The 16,368-nt window shown below is 50.9% G+C and overlaps 1 protein-coding gene across 1 annotated transcript in view; it reads left to right on the forward strand.

Annotated features, from left to right (window-relative positions):
- The window catches only part of CHUK (component of inhibitor of nuclear factor kappa B kinase complex), a 39,179-nt gene that overhangs the window by 21,828 nt on the left and 983 nt on the right, over positions 1–16,368 (forward strand). The window contains exons 12-20 of the mRNA XM_077351023.1: positions 1,225–1,348; positions 2,414–2,565; positions 4,517–4,578; positions 6,747–6,856; positions 8,147–8,196; positions 9,771–9,867; positions 11,784–11,931; positions 12,691–12,815; positions 14,184–14,283. Of these exons, the coding sequence (XP_077207138.1) occupies positions 1,225–1,348; positions 2,414–2,565; positions 4,517–4,578; positions 6,747–6,856; positions 8,147–8,196; positions 9,771–9,867; positions 11,784–11,931; positions 12,691–12,815; positions 14,184–14,283 (968 nt within the window). The remainder of the gene's footprint in view (positions 1–1,224; positions 1,349–2,413; positions 2,566–4,516; positions 4,579–6,746; positions 6,857–8,146; positions 8,197–9,770; positions 9,868–11,783; positions 11,932–12,690; positions 12,816–14,183; positions 14,284–16,368) is intronic.

A 16,368-nucleotide genomic window follows, 5' to 3' on the forward strand; every position in this document is an offset into this window, starting at 1 on the left:
TTGAGAGGGGAGGCACCACACTGTCCCCTATAGCACCATCCCCTCTCTCTCCTCCTAGGAACCCCGATAACCTCATCTTTCCCTGCTTCCTGTTTTCATCCCCACCCAGTAATCCTACCTACCTTTCATCTATCTTCCATCTTTGGCTACATTTAACATTTATTTACTTCATTTGTACCTACCTTTCTTCACAATGGGGCCCAGAGAGCAACCATCCTTCTTATCTTTACCAACAACCATCTAAGGTAGGTTAGGCCGAGAGTGTGTGGCTGGCCCAAGGTCACACAATGAGATTCCATGGCAAAGTGAATTGAACCTAGATCTCCCATGTCTTAGTCTGAAACTAAAACTGCTACATCATACTGGCTTCCATGGGGGTGGGGGGTTTGCTGTTGAATACTAGCAAGCAGCCAGGCCTGGGCAAGTCTTCCAGCTCAGGTGGTAGCCAGTCACTTGATGGTGGCTGTTGCCTGGCCCTGATGAGACCTCCTTCAGAGTCCAAAACAGCCATGGGAAGGGGTTCCCCTCCCCGTACTGGCAGAAGAAGAAGAAGAGTTGGTTTTTATATGCTGCTTTTGTCTGCTAGGAATCTCTAAGTGCTTGCAATGACCTTCCCTTTCCTCTCCCCACAACAGACACCCTGTGAGGGAGGGGAGGCTGAGAGAGCCCTGAGATTACTGAAGAAGCAGAAGAGTTGGTTCTTAGATGCTGCTTTTCTCTACGCAAAGGAGTCTCAGAGCGGTTTACAGTTGCCTTCCCTTTCCTCTCTCCACAACAGACACCCTGTGAGGGAGGAGAGGCTGAGAGAGCCCTGATACTACTGCTTGGTCAGAACAGTTTTATCAGTGCTATAAGAAACCAAGGCTTGAAAGGCTGGTGATACTTTTGCTGTTGCCATGCAACCCCACACAAAGAAAACGGAAATTTCTTGAAACTATAGGCACTGTTTCTATTATTTTGGTTTGTTTTAATGACCCAATGATTTCATTTTAAAGATATATTTTAAAGATTTCACATGTTTCTGCAAACATAGAGCTTTTTCAGAATTGTAGAAAGATCTGTTTTGTCTGTTCATGGCATCTCTAGATGAAAGTGTCCCCAGCCAGGACCATTTTGTGGATTAGATCCACCAATGTAGCATGGTGATTTACTGAATGGAGCCACCGTGTCAGTCAATAGATGCCAGAGTAATGGCCATTCCGTTCCCTTTCTCCTTGCACACAGTACAAGACAGCAAGATTCAACTGCCCATTTTACGACTACGTAAGATATGGGCTGAAGCTCTGCATTACGTGATGGGGCTGAAAGAAGATTACAGCCGGCTGTTCCAGGGGCAGAGAGCTGCAATGTAAGTTCCCCTTGTAAAAGTCATAAGGATCAGCAGGGAAAGGAGACCGGTGCAGACCGGAATGCCTGTAGCCCCTCCTTGATTCCTGCAAAGGAGCAACCGTTCACCTGTTTGTCCCAGTGCAGTTGCTACTCAGGAGCATTCTCCAGGATTTTCCGGAACAGAACGTGCCAGAGCAGAGCAGCTGGGTAGCGCTTTCCATTGTGTACACGTCTGCAAGAAGCGCTCCTTCTCCCGTTCTCTGGGGCCCCCTTCCTCCCTTTGGAATACTGTTGGGCCTTTTTGGAAGCCCCTCAACTTCTAGTGAACTTTGACCTGCCCTCCCTAATCCTGCTTGAAGTGATCCAGCTCATAGCCTTGGTTCTAGACTTCATGCAAGCCAGGACTTCTGAGTGGCCAGAAAGATTTCATGTTGTCCAGAGCCGCTACTTTCCATGTTGGCATTGCGAACTAACGTTTAATATCCTGTGTCCTTTCTTGCTGTTGTGACCTTTGTATTCAAGGCTTTAGCATGTTCTGCAGAATCTGTGGAATGCAAGCTTTCTACTAGAGTTGGATCAAAAACGTACTTGATTGCCCAAATGTTTCAGTTCAGAGTGTTGCAGGTTGGATGCATGTGCAGTTCAGGACAGAATAGCCAGAAGGGAGCAGGTGACCTCACACATCTCTTGCAAGAGGTGGCTTGAGGTCCCGGGGCTCCTCCCCTTAGGAAACAGAGACTCAACACCCAATCAGAGAGTAGAGAGAATAATAATTGTTAAGTAATAAGCAGGGCAGGCTTTCTCACTCACTGCAGGCTCTCCTTTCCCCATCTGTATCTGGAGGCGGGCTGTGGCTCAATGGTAGAACCTCCACTTTCAGCATGCAGAAGGTTCCAGGTTCAGTCCCCAGTAGTTCCAGTTCAAAGGACCAAGTAGTAGGTAATATGGAGATTTGCTGCCAGTCTGAGCAGACAATACTGACCTTGATAGGCCAGTGGAAGGCCATTTCATGTGCATTCATCAGTTTCTGGATAACACGTGAGAACTGTATGCACACACCCAAACCCTCGCTTCACTTGTGCAGGCTGAGTCTTCTGAGGTACAATGCCACCTTGACCAAGATGAAGAACAACATGGTGTCAGCATCCCAGCAGTTAAAAGCAAAGCTGAAGTTCTTCCAACAGAGCATCCACCTCGACTTGGAGAGATACAGTGACCAGATGACCTACGGGATATGTAAGTGTTTGCAGGAATTCTTAAACTCTGGGGACACCTCTTGGAACCTTCTGGGGAAGGCTTCTGCCGACAGCCCAGCTCCAGGGCGGCTGCTTTCCTTTGTCTGACTCCTGGGGGTTCCTGTAACTTCCTGAAAAGCATGTCCCTGCCCCCAATGACACCAGGACAAGCAAGGAAGCATGGGGTTCTTCTTGTGCACCTAAAGAGCCGTCAAAATGACGCATGGACCAAGTCTGGCCTGTTTTCCCTTCTGGCATGGAGTTCTTGAAGAAGAAATAGTTTGAGGGGGACGTCAGTGAAACAGGCAACTCAAACAGTTACCTGATTCTGTTATGTCAAACTTAGACAACATATTTGTTCCATGTTTCATGTTGACAGGATCAAAGTGATGCCTCAGTTCCTTCACTTTTTTGTTTGAATCCTAGAGTGGGAAGGGGCCATGCAGGCCATCTAGTCCACCCCCTGCTCAGTGCAGGATCAGCCCAAAGCATCCAAGAGAAGGATCTGTCCAGCCGCTGCTTGAAGACCGCCAGTGAGGGGGAGCTCCCCACCTCCTTAGGCAGCCCCTTCCCCTGCTGAACTGGACTCCTAGAATCCTAGAGTGGGAAGGGGCCACACAGGCCATCTAGTCCACCCCTGCTCAGTGCAGGATCAGCCTCAAGCATCCAGGAGAAGGATCTGTCCAGCCGCTGCTTGAAGACCGCCAGTGAGGGGGAGCTCCCCACCTCCTTAGGCAGTTGATTCAATTGCTGAACCACATTGACACTGAAAACTTTTCTCCTGATATCTAGCCAGTACTGTTCTACCTGTAGTTTACACCCATTACTGTGGGTCCTATCCTTAGCTGCCAGCAGGAACCTTCCCCTGCCCTCCTCCAAATGACAACCTTTCAAATACTTAAAGAGAGTAGTCCTGTCCCCTCTCAGCCTTCTCTCCTCCACGTCCCTCAGCCTTTCCTCACAGGGCTTGGTCCCCAAGTGATCATCCTCGTCGCTCTCCTCTGCCCCCTCTCCATTTTGTCCATGTCCTTTTTGAAGGGAGGCCTCCAGAACTGCACACAGGACTCCTGACAGTTAGAGCAATTCCTCAGTAGGACCGCCTCGGAAGGTGGTGGGTTCTCCTTCTTAGAAGTTTTTAAGCAGAGGCTTGATGGTATTTGACATAAATTGATCATGATTATATTGAAAGCGAAACAAAGATTCTGTGAACTTAGGCAGACTGTGAGTCGGTGGGCACGGAGGGTTGATCGCCACTTGGGGTCAGGAGGGGAATTTCATCCAGGTCAGACTGGCCAGTAGTTCTGGGGGGGGGGAGTGTCATCTGGGCATGGAATTGGGGTCACTGTGGTGGGCAAGTACTTGTGAATTTCCTGCATTCTTCAGGAGGTTGGACTAGATGACCCTGGAGGTTCCTTCCAGCTCGATGATTCTAGGTGTGATCTAGCCAATGTACACAGTACACAGTGGGACTGTGACATCTTGAGATTTTGATGTGATGTCTCTGCTGATGCTGCCCAAGACTGCATTTGCCTTCTTAGAAAGGATCCAGGCTCAGTTGTTCAGAACTGAGTTCTGCATCTTGAGGTGGGGCTTTGTTCATTGCCAGCTATTGCCTGAATGGCAGCCATTCGTTTTTGGCTGTTTCCTTGAGTTACCAGTATGTGAAGATGACATATCTGAGCAAATAGGATAAAGTTTAAATTAACTGTGTTGGATTTTTAATGCTGCCATGATTGTCTTACAATTTTGAGATGGCCAGAGGACTCGTCATTTCCCCAGAATATGCGTGGTTGCACCTTAGCCTGGAATGGAGCGGGACCTTATTTTCCAAATGTGTCCGACTGCAAAATTCACTGACATCCCTACTTCACGTTCCTGGAGTTTTTGATTAGGTGCCTTCTCTCATGTTGCCTGTGGCTTCTCTGAAGTTAATCGAAATGTGTTTCTTTCAGCATCTGAAAAAATGCTGAAAGCCTGGAAAGAAATGGAGGAGAAGGCCTTGCAATGCGAACAGGTATGCAGAAGAGGAGGGCAGCGGGGCCTCGGGCTCCGTAGGAAAGCCGCCAATGTGCCTGAGGTCTGTTGCCCTGGGTGCTCCTCATCGTTGACGGTTTTCAGAAGTCTGGCAGCTTCTCCTGTAGATGAAGTCAGGGCCTGAACTGCCTCCCTGCGCCTTGGAGGGTCAGACTCCTGGAGGAAGGATGAAAAGGCCATGGGTGCTCCTGCTCCCCGGGGGGGGGGGAGGGGGCAGCACAGGACGCTGCCAGGACCTCCCACTGGCTGTGCCAACTGGAGGGGCGTCGTTATTCTCACAGCGCAGCCCTTTCTGACTTCTTAACAGACAAGAGCCGTTTCTTCTGGGGAATCTTCTCCCACGTGCCCTGGCCCCACCCTCACGCCTTGGTTCTCAGGGAGGAAAAGCGACTCACTCGTGCGAGTCTGTCCCACCGCTGGAAGGACCCTGTGCCTAAAAGGCCAGCCTGTAGACCCCGGGTGTAGGTGGGAACTACTGGCAGAGTTTTTGGAAAAAGCTGGGGCAGCCTGCCATTTTGTCTGGAGACTCCTCCCTGAGTTTTGGTGGCGGTAAGGGGGCAAGAAGCCCCATGGAGCAGGAGGCTGCCACCCTGAGGGAGAATCAAGTAAAATCCCCTCTTTTTTCTCTCCCACAGATGCAAGCCATAAACTGAGGAGAGAGAAAGAGGCCATTTTACTTGCTGCCCCCTGCCCTGCGCTTCATCATGTTTGTGAGGCCTTACTGTCCCTCATGGAGGGTTTTCGGGATGGATGACAGGCTGCAGGGGGAAGGGGGAGGTGGAGAAGGATCCCTTCCAGCTCTTTCTGCCAGCTCTTCTAGTTTACTTTGCTTTTTCTAGGTCAGAAATGCAAGAAGACAACCAAATACACAAAACAGTTTCTGGCTGGAACAGCTAGACCAACCTTTCTCGAATTTTTTACCTCTGAGAAACCCCTGAAACACTATTCAGTCTTCAAGAAGCCCCCAGAAGTGGCATGATCATGCCGAATAGGGTTGGGAAGCACAGCTGTGGACACGCCCACCCAGGCCCCTCCCCTCCCCACCCCCTCCAGGCCCATCATTGCCATTTTGGGAGGGAGGCCAGGCCGACATGGCCATATGTGGTCATATCATCCAATAATAATAAGAAGAAGTTGGTTCTTATATGCCTCTTTTCTCTGCCCGAAGGAGTCTCAAAGCAGCTTCCAATCGTCTTCCCTTCCTCTCCCCACAACAGACACCCTGTGGGGTGGGTGAGGCTGAGAGAGCCCTGATATTCCTGCTCAGTCAGAACAGCTTTCTCAGTGCTGTGGTGAGCCCAAGGTCCCCCAGCTGGCTACATTTGGGGGAGCGCAGAATCGAACCCGGCAAGCCAGATTAGAAGTCTGCAATCCTGACCACTACACCAAACAAATTAATTAACTCTCATCCCTTCAGGAAACTCTTCCAGTGCTGTCAGGAAACCCCAGGGAATCACAAACCCTGGTTGAAAACAGCTGATCTAGACAGAAGAGCTGGACAGAGGCTTGTCTGTATTGTGTTTGTCTTGGCAGGACTGTATTCTGGTTTCTGTATCTGGTGCGAGACCCATCTCCAGGGCTTAGGAACAGGCCCTTTTTCCTCGGGAGCTCCAGTTTTGTGGAACTCCACAGAAAATGACCTGATGATGTTGAAACAAATTGTAACCTTTATATTAGGCCACCGAAGCACACAACCCTACTTTATATCTAGAAAAGCCTTAAGTATCTGAAAGTTATAGTGGGGTGTGAATCTGTTGTGGCGCTTCTAGAATTAGCTGTATGTTAAATTTTGCCCTGACCAGGATGGCCCAAGCTAGACCTACCTTGTCAGCTCTCGAAAGCGTAGCAGGGTCAGTGCTTGGACGGAGTCCAGGGTCCCCGGGCAAACCCCAGAATGTCTCTTGCCTTGAAATCCTTTGGGGTGGCCATAGCTTGACTGCCACTCAATGGCACTTCCCACAACCTTCTGCTAGATTTAGCACTTTAAAAAAAGATCTGTGTGGAATGGATACTGTATTTTGAACCTTACAAGATGTATTTAAACAAACAGTCACAGTAATGCAGATCTGATCAGTGTAAATATGTAGATACGGGGAACACTTTCTCTATTAGTAGTTCGGCGTGTATAGAGTCCCCTCTCCTTTTCAGGCCGGAGACATTGGCTGCCTGGACGACCAGATCATGGCTCTGCACACGGAGATTGTGGAACTGCAGAGGAGCCCCCATGCACGACGTCAAGGCGACATCATGGAAAATCTGTGAGCACCTGAGACATTTTTTGAGTGTCACACGTTTACTATATTGGTGGCCTCCTTTTCGGGATGAGCAGGGTTACTTTTTCTTAATAGCTCAAGGACATGGTACCCCTTAAAACATTTATTTATTTAATTAATTTTCATAGCACCTTTCCCTCGGGAGCTCAGGGCAGTTTATAGCATCTATATACATAAAGAGTGATTCATACTTCTGACAATATACTGAAGGCTACAAAGTCTCCTATTGGTGGAATCTCCTCACTCAGGGCCAATGGCTGCTCTTGCTCAGGATTCCACACCCCCCCTCCCTTCAGGCCTGCTGTGAAGGAGCCTCTAACAGCCCGTGGCCAAGGGGAGGGAGGCATTTCCTTCAGAGAGCATCAAAGGGGAGTCTGGGGGCATGGACACGCCTTCCTTTTCAGGAGGCACATGTGAGGGGGTTTGGAGGTGGGGTTTCAAAATGGTACAATGCCTCATAGTCCACCCTCCAAAGTAGCCATTTTTGCCTGCAGAGCTGATCCTTATAATCTAGAGATGAGCAGCGATAGTAGAGGCTGAGGTTGGGCTGGAGTGGTGCAGCCGTGTCCCTCCTGGGCTATGTGCTATGGCCAGCCCTTACCAGCAACGGTTTGTATTTTGAGGCGCAAACAAATAGACAGACCAGCATCGGTCCTGTGAGTCTGGAAAGTGCAGGACGATCTAAATAGAGAATATTTTGATAGAGCCTGAAACTGTAAATGGTGAACAATTAAATGGCTGGAGAGACATAGGAAGTGATTTTTCTCAAGCCTGGCCTGGTAAATAAAAATCAGTATTTGCCAGGGAGCTCTTAAAAATCAAAGGCATCAATGGCCCAGAATTTCTAGTGGAATTAGCTTTGTTTGTTTGTTTGTTTGTTTGTTCATGCTTATCTACCGCCTTCCTGAAGGCTCAGGGCAGTTTACATAGAACTGAAACTATACAGGGAACCATACATATAATTTAGAGGAAAGTAGACAGTGAGACTTTTCTTTTTTTGGGGGGGGGGGGGGGACGGCTAGGTTTTCCAGTTTTATTAGGCAACAGTTTGGCTTTGCGAACAACAACAGGGACTGCAGGTGCGCTAGCCAAGGGGTTCCTGTGGCCACATGCATTCCTTTTGAAGGGGCTCGTGTGAGGGGGGAGAGCATTCCCTTCAGCCCAACTGCCTGGAGATGACACTGTGTTTCCAGGGGAACCTGGAGGCCTCCAAAGCAGCCATTTCTGCCTGGGGAGAGAAAGTCCAGTTGCCTTTATCGTCTTCTCCCTTTCCAGGGAACAAAGAGCTATAGAACTCTACAAGCAACTGAAGCCCCGGGCCCCAGGTAGGGGACGGCCTCCTGCTCTGAGCTCTCTTGGGATGTTTATAGGGGAAGGTTTCCAGGGGGCAGCATGACTCACGTGGACTGACTCTTGTGGTGGTGTGGCATAGTGGGAGGGCAGATGGACATAGCAGAACGGTCTGAGCTCCCGACGACTGCACGGGGCGGCTTTTTAATCTTGAATTCCCACCCTGGAGTCCAGTTTAGTCCTACACTGTTATATCCCTATATCTGTAACCGCTCCAAGGTAAAAAATAGAGGAGTAAGCCCTGTGTGGGAGGAGTTGGTCCGTGATGAGGAAGCCCACCGATTGGGGTCTTGCCCCCGAACTGACATGCGGAGGGCCCAATCGGCGGGCACAGCCCGCCTCCCCGACTGCCCAGCCTCCACCGGAGACTGCCTTCGCCTGCCGGCCGCCCTTTCAAGCCTCACGTTGCTGCCTGACCGCCCTGCCCTCCCATGTGGTGCGGCCCGCTGGCCCCACCTCGCCCCAACTTTGCCTGGAGCCCAACAAGCCGCTTTCCCGCCTGCCCACCTCCCCCACTGCCCACCCCCACCACAGCCCGCCTTCGCCTCCAGCCCACCATTGCGAGCCTGCCGGAGGCCCAGCTACGTCGTCGCCTGCCCACCCTACCCTCCAATGCGACCTGGGAGCACCGGCTCCACCGCTGCCACAATTCGCCTGGGACCCGGCGAGGCAAGTTCCCACCCACCCACACAGCTCCACCGCCGCTTTCCCCCACGCCCTCCCCCCCCTGACAAGCCCTCCCCATCCCCACTCAGTTCCCCGTTCTCCCCCTCCACTTCACACCCCTCCCGCTTCCCGTCACCTGTTCTACCCCCCCTCCAAAGGCCTCCCCATACCCGCTCACCTCTGCGCTCTCACCCCCTGCCAAGGCCTCCCCACCTGCCCGCACCTCCGCCGCCGATCCCCGCCACCCGTTTCCCCCCAACACCCCGAGCCCTCCCCATCCCCTCACCTCTGCATTCTCCCCCAGCTCCCAAGCCCCCCCTCTACGCTGACCTCCGCCGCCACTTCCCCGCCCCGCCTTCGACACCCTCCGCCGCCTCTCCCACACCCCCACCCACCCCTGCTTGCCTCCGCCGCCACTTCCACGCCCCACGTTCTCCACCCCCATGCCCCTTCCTGCCTCCCACCGCACCCTTCGCCCTCCACTCCTTCCTTCCTTCCTCCTTTCTCGCTCTCTGACTGACTTCCATTCCCTCTCCCTCCATCTCTCTTCCTGCCTTTCTTTCTATCTCTCTCTCCGGCTCTCTTCCTCCCTTCCTTCTGCCCCTCCAGCTAAACACACCGCTAGCGCCCGCTGCCTTTGGGGTGCAGTGGGCTTAATTTCTAGTTATATATATAAGACCATTTGGAATAGTCCATAAAACACCCTGCCCTGAAGAACGGGCCTGAGGCCGTTATGAGACGAGAAACCGGACAGGCACGATGCCGCTGCACACAACCCTAACAGGCTCTGCTAGTAGTCGAGTTAAACATTTCAAAGGCACGTTTTGGTTTTGCCAGTTTGTTTTTTCTGGCCATGTCTCTTCAGCAGAGGTGTTCCTTTCAGATCACTCCTACAGCGACAGCACAGAGATGGTGAAGATCATCGTGCAGACGGTCCAGAGCCAGGACTGGGTGCTCAAGGAACTCTATCGACACCTGAGGTACCGCTCACCTCCTCCTCCTGTCCAGCGACACTGGCTCTCGCCTCACAGCACCTGCGGGGGCGGCCTGTGTCTTCCGCAGACACCAGCAGTGGGGCTCAGGCAGTCCTTAAAGTGGGGCGAGGGGTGTGCAACATGCAACTTAAGTTATGTCTGGAATGTCGTAAAACCCCTTGGTGCTGGTTGTGGGACCGGTTAAAAACTCCACTTGACAGATCCTAGGTCTCATTCGGTAGCTGTGGCAGCAGAAAGTAGTGAAACTAATTTGAAACTCTCCAGGGATCGGGGGGGGGGGGGAGGGGGAGACGTTGTCTCCTGTGCTTGGCTGGAATGGAGAAATCTCTGTGGGGCAACAAAAAGGCGGCGGGGGGGGGGCTGTTTGAAGAGGCAGCAGTATCCTTGCAGCTGATTGGAACAAGAGGAAGATGCAGAAGGAGGGTGGCGGGGGGGGGGGGAGGTTGGGGACTCAGAGGCCTGAGTGAAAGAGCAGCTAGGGAAGAAGAATGGCACCAAGGAGATGCTGCGGGGGGGGGGGGGGGAGTGAGTGCCACCTGGAGGAGGAAGACCCCTGGGGCAGCAAACAAAGGAAGCATCAGGCTGTCTGGGCCACTGGCATCTTGTCTTAACCCAGCATGAAAAAGGGGGCTCTGGAATCCCAACAAATGTTCAAATAATGAATGATCTTTGCTGTTTCTGGGTAATAACAATTTATTTATAACCTGCCCTTCCCTGAGGGCTCAGGGCAGGTAACAACAAAAGCATAAATATAAATATTAAAATCAAAAATTAATTTCCCAGTTAAAATTAATCAATTTAAAAACCCACCTCTTCCTTGCTTTAGAGCAGCCCTTCTCAACTTAGTTACCATTAAGAAACCCCAGAAATGCTCTTCAGGCTTTGAGAAACCCCAGAAGTGGCGCAATTGGACACAGCAAGGCTGGGAAGCAGAGCTATGCCCCCCCCTCCCCACAGGCCCAGCACTGGCCGTTGTGCGAGGGGCGGGTGGGCCGACATGACCATATATGGTCATATAGCCCAATAAATGTTTAAGAAATGTGTGTGTGCATGCACACACACATTTATTGGTTGGTATATTTATTTAACTCCCACCCATTCCAGAAACATTTCCAGAGCCCTCAGGAAGCCTCCAGGCCTTGGGAGAACGCCTGCTCGAGAGAGCCAGTTCACTGTAGTGTTTAAGAGCTTCTAATCTGGAGAGCCAGCTCTGATCCCCACTCCTCTTCCACATGCAGCCACTGGGTGACCTTGGGCCAGTCACAGATCTGATAGTACTGTTATTACAGTTTTTCCCAGAGCTCTCTCAGCCTCACCTACCTCCCAAAACGTCTGTTGTGGAGAGAGTAAGGGAAGGCGACCGTAAACCTCTGTTGAGACTCCCTTCAGGTAGTGAGAAGCAGGGTATAAAAACTGACTCCTATACATGCAGATGTCAAACAGAAAGGCCAGCACCCTGTGGGACCATACCCATCAGGGGATGCGACTGGGACGTACTCTAGTTCAGGGCCAGACCCAGCTGTGCAGCTAAAGCACTTAACCAGGATTCTCACACTCCCGAAACACACGCTGCTGAGTGTTTGCTGGGCAGCTGTGCTCCAGAAGTCTCCTGCGTTTGAGTTCTGCTTTTCAGATGGGAGCAGGTGGGTTTAATTTTTTTAATTTTTCACGGTCAGAGTAGTTCAGCAGTGGAATAGGCTGCCTAAGGAGGTGGTGAGCTCCCCCTCACTGGCAGTCTTCAAGCAAAGGTTGGATACACACTTTTCTTGGATGCTTTAGGATGCTTTGGGCTGATCCTGCGTTGAGCAGGGGGTTGGACTAGATGGCCTGTATGGCCCCTTCCAACTCTATGATTCTGTGATTCTATAATTAAGTGACTTAATGTTCTTTCTGTCTCCCAGCAAATTGTTAGGTTGTAAGCAGAAGATTATTGATCTGCTGCCAAAGATCGAAGTGGCTCTGAATAATATCAAGGAGGCTGACAGTTCCGTGATGCAGATGCAGGGGAAGAGGCAGAGGGAGATCTGGCATTTGTTAAAAATAGCTTGTGTAAGTGCTCCTTCTCTAGTTTTAGAAACCATGACAAGCCCTTCTGTTGGTTTCCAAAATGCTCTGTGGGATTTATGTGGACCGGAGATTTGGAACAGAGGCCTCCAGGAAGCAGTTGTTGGGGTTGCTCTCTGTGCTCTTGTACCCCCGAGGCTCCTTGGTATCATGGGAGGTGGCTCCAATGGCCAGAGGGGAATTAGTGCTGGACTCGGGATGAAGCTGTGAGAATGACCATGGAACCCAATTGAAGACGGATGAATAGAATGGCCTCCATTGTATCTGCTAGTTCGCAACCAGCTCAGTTATTCACATTGGTTTGAAAACCGACCACCCCTTTGGTGGGTCCTAAAACTGATACTGATTTGACTCTTAGCTCAATTTGTTAGCAGTAATAGGATGGGGGCTCCCCTTGTACTCTACGGTTCTTTTTTGGAGTCTTTTGATCTGCTCACCCTGTGGATGTTGACTGGGTTGTGACAGCTGTGAAGCCAACAATCTGCTCCTTGGATCCTTGTCCCTTACGGCTGGTAAAATCATACCATAAAGTGGTAAGTGGCCCTTGAGACAGACAAATTATTAAGTGGTCTCTCACACAAATTCTGCCAGAGTCTGCCGGCAGAGTACCATCTTACAGACCCTGCGGAACTGGGATAGGTCCATCAGGGCCTGTTCTCAGACGGCTGGCTTGTGGTAATCTTGTGTGACTCTGTTCCGCTAACTGTGGACTTCTCTCTTGCTTTCTCTTTTTCCCCTTTTCAGACTCAGAGTTCTACGAAACCCACTAGTTCCAGCGTAGATGCGCCCCCGGCATCTGCATGGCTGTCACAAACATCTCCAGAAAATGCACTTCAGCCTCTTTTGTCTGTGGCAGCCTCTAGAAATGAGTAAGCCTAAGGGAATACGACAGTCGTTTTGTTTTTTTAAACATGTCTAAACTTTGGATACGGTAATTTATATTTGTATTAGAATGAGGAGAGACTCCTGTACAGAACATCTTGTATGAGGGACTTCTCCAATGTCCCATTTAGCAGAGGGTCCTGAAGAACTCCTCCCTGTTGATTGGGATTGTGACAGAACCGGCCTGCTTTTGCCTTGCAGGCCCAATTCCGCCTTGCCCACCTCCTTTCTGGCTGGTTGCCAACTCCAGGCGCCAGGCGGCAAAAGCAACTCTCTGGGTAACACTCAGGGCCATTCCGCACCCAATTAAAGAAGTGGGAGGTTTACCTTATGCAAATGCCATATTTGGGGCATTTTGCCCCCCGTCGAAAACATCCAGCATTACATCTGCAAACCAGATGCTACATCCTCCATTTTAAAGCGCTTGCAAGGGAATCTACAAAACTGGATTACCCCTGCGATATAGCACTAGCAGGATGAGAGTAGCCAGCAAGACACTCACACAAGACATGTGTGTTACCAAAGTGGCTGAAGTAGTAAGATTTCCAGCTCCAGTGCCCGCCCTCAAGCCCGTCTCCCTCTCTCTTAACCTGGAATGGGGCTTTCTTTAAAAAAAAAAAAACTGCCTGGAGCAACAAATAGTCACACAATCGCCCAGGCAGAGCACAAAATAAACTTTTCCTCACCAGTTTGCCCATAAAGCATGCCTCTTCCCCACAAAAAAACAAAACAAAACCGGAAGTACTCCCATTTTTCTCTTAAAACCCTTTGATTTGTTGCAATGTGGATATTAGAAACTGGAATTTATGGTTATTCCCCAGATAATGCTGGCTGTCTATCTGCTGGTGATTTTGGACGGTCACAGTGTGTGCCTTCATCTAATCCAAGCCAAAAAGACCAAAAAAAAAAAAAAATTCAGCTGGATGTTTTTAGTTTTGCTTATTGCTATTGTTTGGGCTACCCAAGATCCCATTAAATGCCTTCTCTGCTTGAAGACTGATTGCAAGGCATTTAAAGGGATCTTGGTCTCTCTAAATGTCTTGGACTCATGGAACCAAAAAAATCAGCATTCTCAAATGCTGGTATTGAGATTTGGAAATGTCAGGAAATACTGATATTTTTCGGGTTCAATATACCTGAACCCAAAAAATACCAGAGGTTTTGTTTTTTTGCACATCCCTAGCCAACAGCATATGCTATTTAAAATGTCAATAAACTTGAGCACCTGAAAAATATACATGTTTAAAGCACTTTTCCTCAGAAGTGTTTGTGGGCAAGCTCTCTTTGCTTCTGCCCTGTAAGAAAGATTTCTCTGGATTTCAAGGCTGCTCTTCTCTGCTTTTTGTCCTTCTCAGGGCCCCCTTTTCACAGTTGATTGAAGAAAATCTGAGCTATCTCAGCAGTTTTAGCTCTATGATGCAAGACGCCACAGGTGACCGGAACAGCAGCGTGATGGTAAGGGCTGAGGATCCCCCGGCAGGAATGGAAACCTGAGTTGGGGTTCTTGTTTGTTTGCTTGTTTTTTTTAACTAAAATCAGTTTAAAAAGGAGATTGATTCTTCCACCCCCTTGAGGCCCACGTGCAAGGAGCAGTTTTCTGCTCTTCCTGCAGGGAAGCAAGGACAATTCTTCATAGATGCTTCTCATTTCCTCTGCGTTTTAGTGTATTGAGGCAAAATGGCTGTTTCTGTTTAGTAGGAGGGTATTTTGGATGTGTCTCCCTTCCCCTTTCATTCTGGCATCCTCCTTGGCATGCGTTTCTTTACCCCGAGGGACTTCTGCTTTGCTTGGAGAAGATCCCAGGTTCAATCCCGAGCATCTCCAGTTGAAAGGAGCAGGTTATACGTGACGTGGCAGGCCTCAGACCCTGGAGAGCTGTGGGAAAGGGTCAAGCTCTGGGGCAGAGCCTCTGCATGGCCTGCAGAAGGTCCCCTGTTCCACCCCTAGCATCTCCTGTTCAATAGTTGGCATGGAAGCCCTCTCCTGGAGGGACATGACTCACCTGGATGGACCAGGGGTCTGGTTTGATGTGGGATGTATGTTTGGTTCTGAATGCAACCCATTTTTCTGGTGCTGGTGGAAAGAGACACATGCCTCCTACCTTTTTGCCTCCCTGTTGGCTAAAATGGGGGGGGGGGGTGCTTTCCAGGAACCTAGTTGGCTAAGTCCTTCTGGCACTTGGCTGTCTCTGCCCTGGGGGGGGGGGGTCTCTCCCAGCCATCTTTCAGGATACTCTGCAAGCCCATCGACATCTGGATTTTTTTGCTGAATAAAAATTCTGCTCCAGGAAGAGAAATACTTCTTTAGAAAGCCTGCCTTCCGGGCCCAGCCCTTGTACTCTGGTCTGAATGCTGGCGAGATGCCAGCTTCAGGCCCGCCCTTGTTTTCCCAGCGGGCTCTTGTTTCACAGCAGTCTGGGAGGGCCGAGCAACAAGCTTTGCTGTTGTAGATTAACAGCACCCACTTGGCAAAATGGCAAAATGGTCGTGAAAAGCAGTGGTCCCCAACCTTTTTATCACCGGGGACTGGTCAACACGTGACAATTTTACTGAGACCCGGGGGGGGTGGTGGAGTCTTTTGCCGAGGGACGTCGCCACCACCAGCTGAGCCCCTGGTCCACTTGCTTTCCTGCCAGTGTCCCTGACTTCCCGCCACCCGCTGGGGGGCACTGCCAGCAGCAGCTGTGCAGTGCCACGCCAAGGGGGAGCCCCAGCCATGGCAGACACTGGAGAGCACCAAAGGTGAGCCGGTGGCAGAGTGGCGAGGCAGCCCCTGAGGCAGCGGCCAGGGAGGAGGATGAGGAGGAGCCGCGGCCCGGTACCGACTGATCTACGAACCGGTACCGGTCCCTGGACCGGAGGTTGGGGACCACTGGTGTAAAGGAAGCTCATCGCTGCTAGTGCAGCAGAATAGCCCTTGATAGACTGCTGCTGCATGTTTTGTTGTTCCTCTAGTTCAGGGGTAGTCAAAGTGCAGCCCTCCAGATGTCCATGGACTACAATTCCCATGAGCCCCTGCCAGCCCCTGCCAGTTTGACTCCCCCTGCTCTAGTTGTCCAACAAGCTCTTCAGTCTCCCTTGTGCTGCCAGGCTGGGGACTGGCATCAGGTGGCCAACCGGCAAGTAAATCATCCTTGATTCCCAGAGAACAGCAATCGGTTGCCCTGGGGAAGTGGCCACTTTAGAGGGACTCTAAGTCCTGCCCTCCCCAGGCTCCACCAGCATTCCCTCTGAGCCGTGGGTGTGAGCGGCTGACCCTTAATCCGGGAAGCCCCACTCGGCGGTAATCTGGAGCCACACGGAGGCTGCTCCAGAGGGGAACCGCTCTGCCCAGTCAGGGAAAAAATCAGAGGGAAAATCTTCAGGAATTTCTCAACCTGGAGTCGGCATCCCTCCTGGCATAAAACGTCTGTTAAGTCCCTTGCAGACAGATCAGGATGGTTAGTCTGGCCGTAACCGTAGAGAAGAGCAGGGGTCCAGTAGCCCATTGAGGACTAACCAAATAGATGAAGACCAGTGACTCCTGAAAGCTCCTCCTCTG

This window comes from Paroedura picta, chromosome 8, assembly GCF_049243985.1.
Source record: "Paroedura picta isolate Pp20150507F chromosome 8, Ppicta_v3.0, whole genome shotgun sequence".
Classification (NCBI taxonomy): Eukaryota; Metazoa; Chordata; class Lepidosauria; order Squamata; family Gekkonidae; genus Paroedura; species Paroedura picta.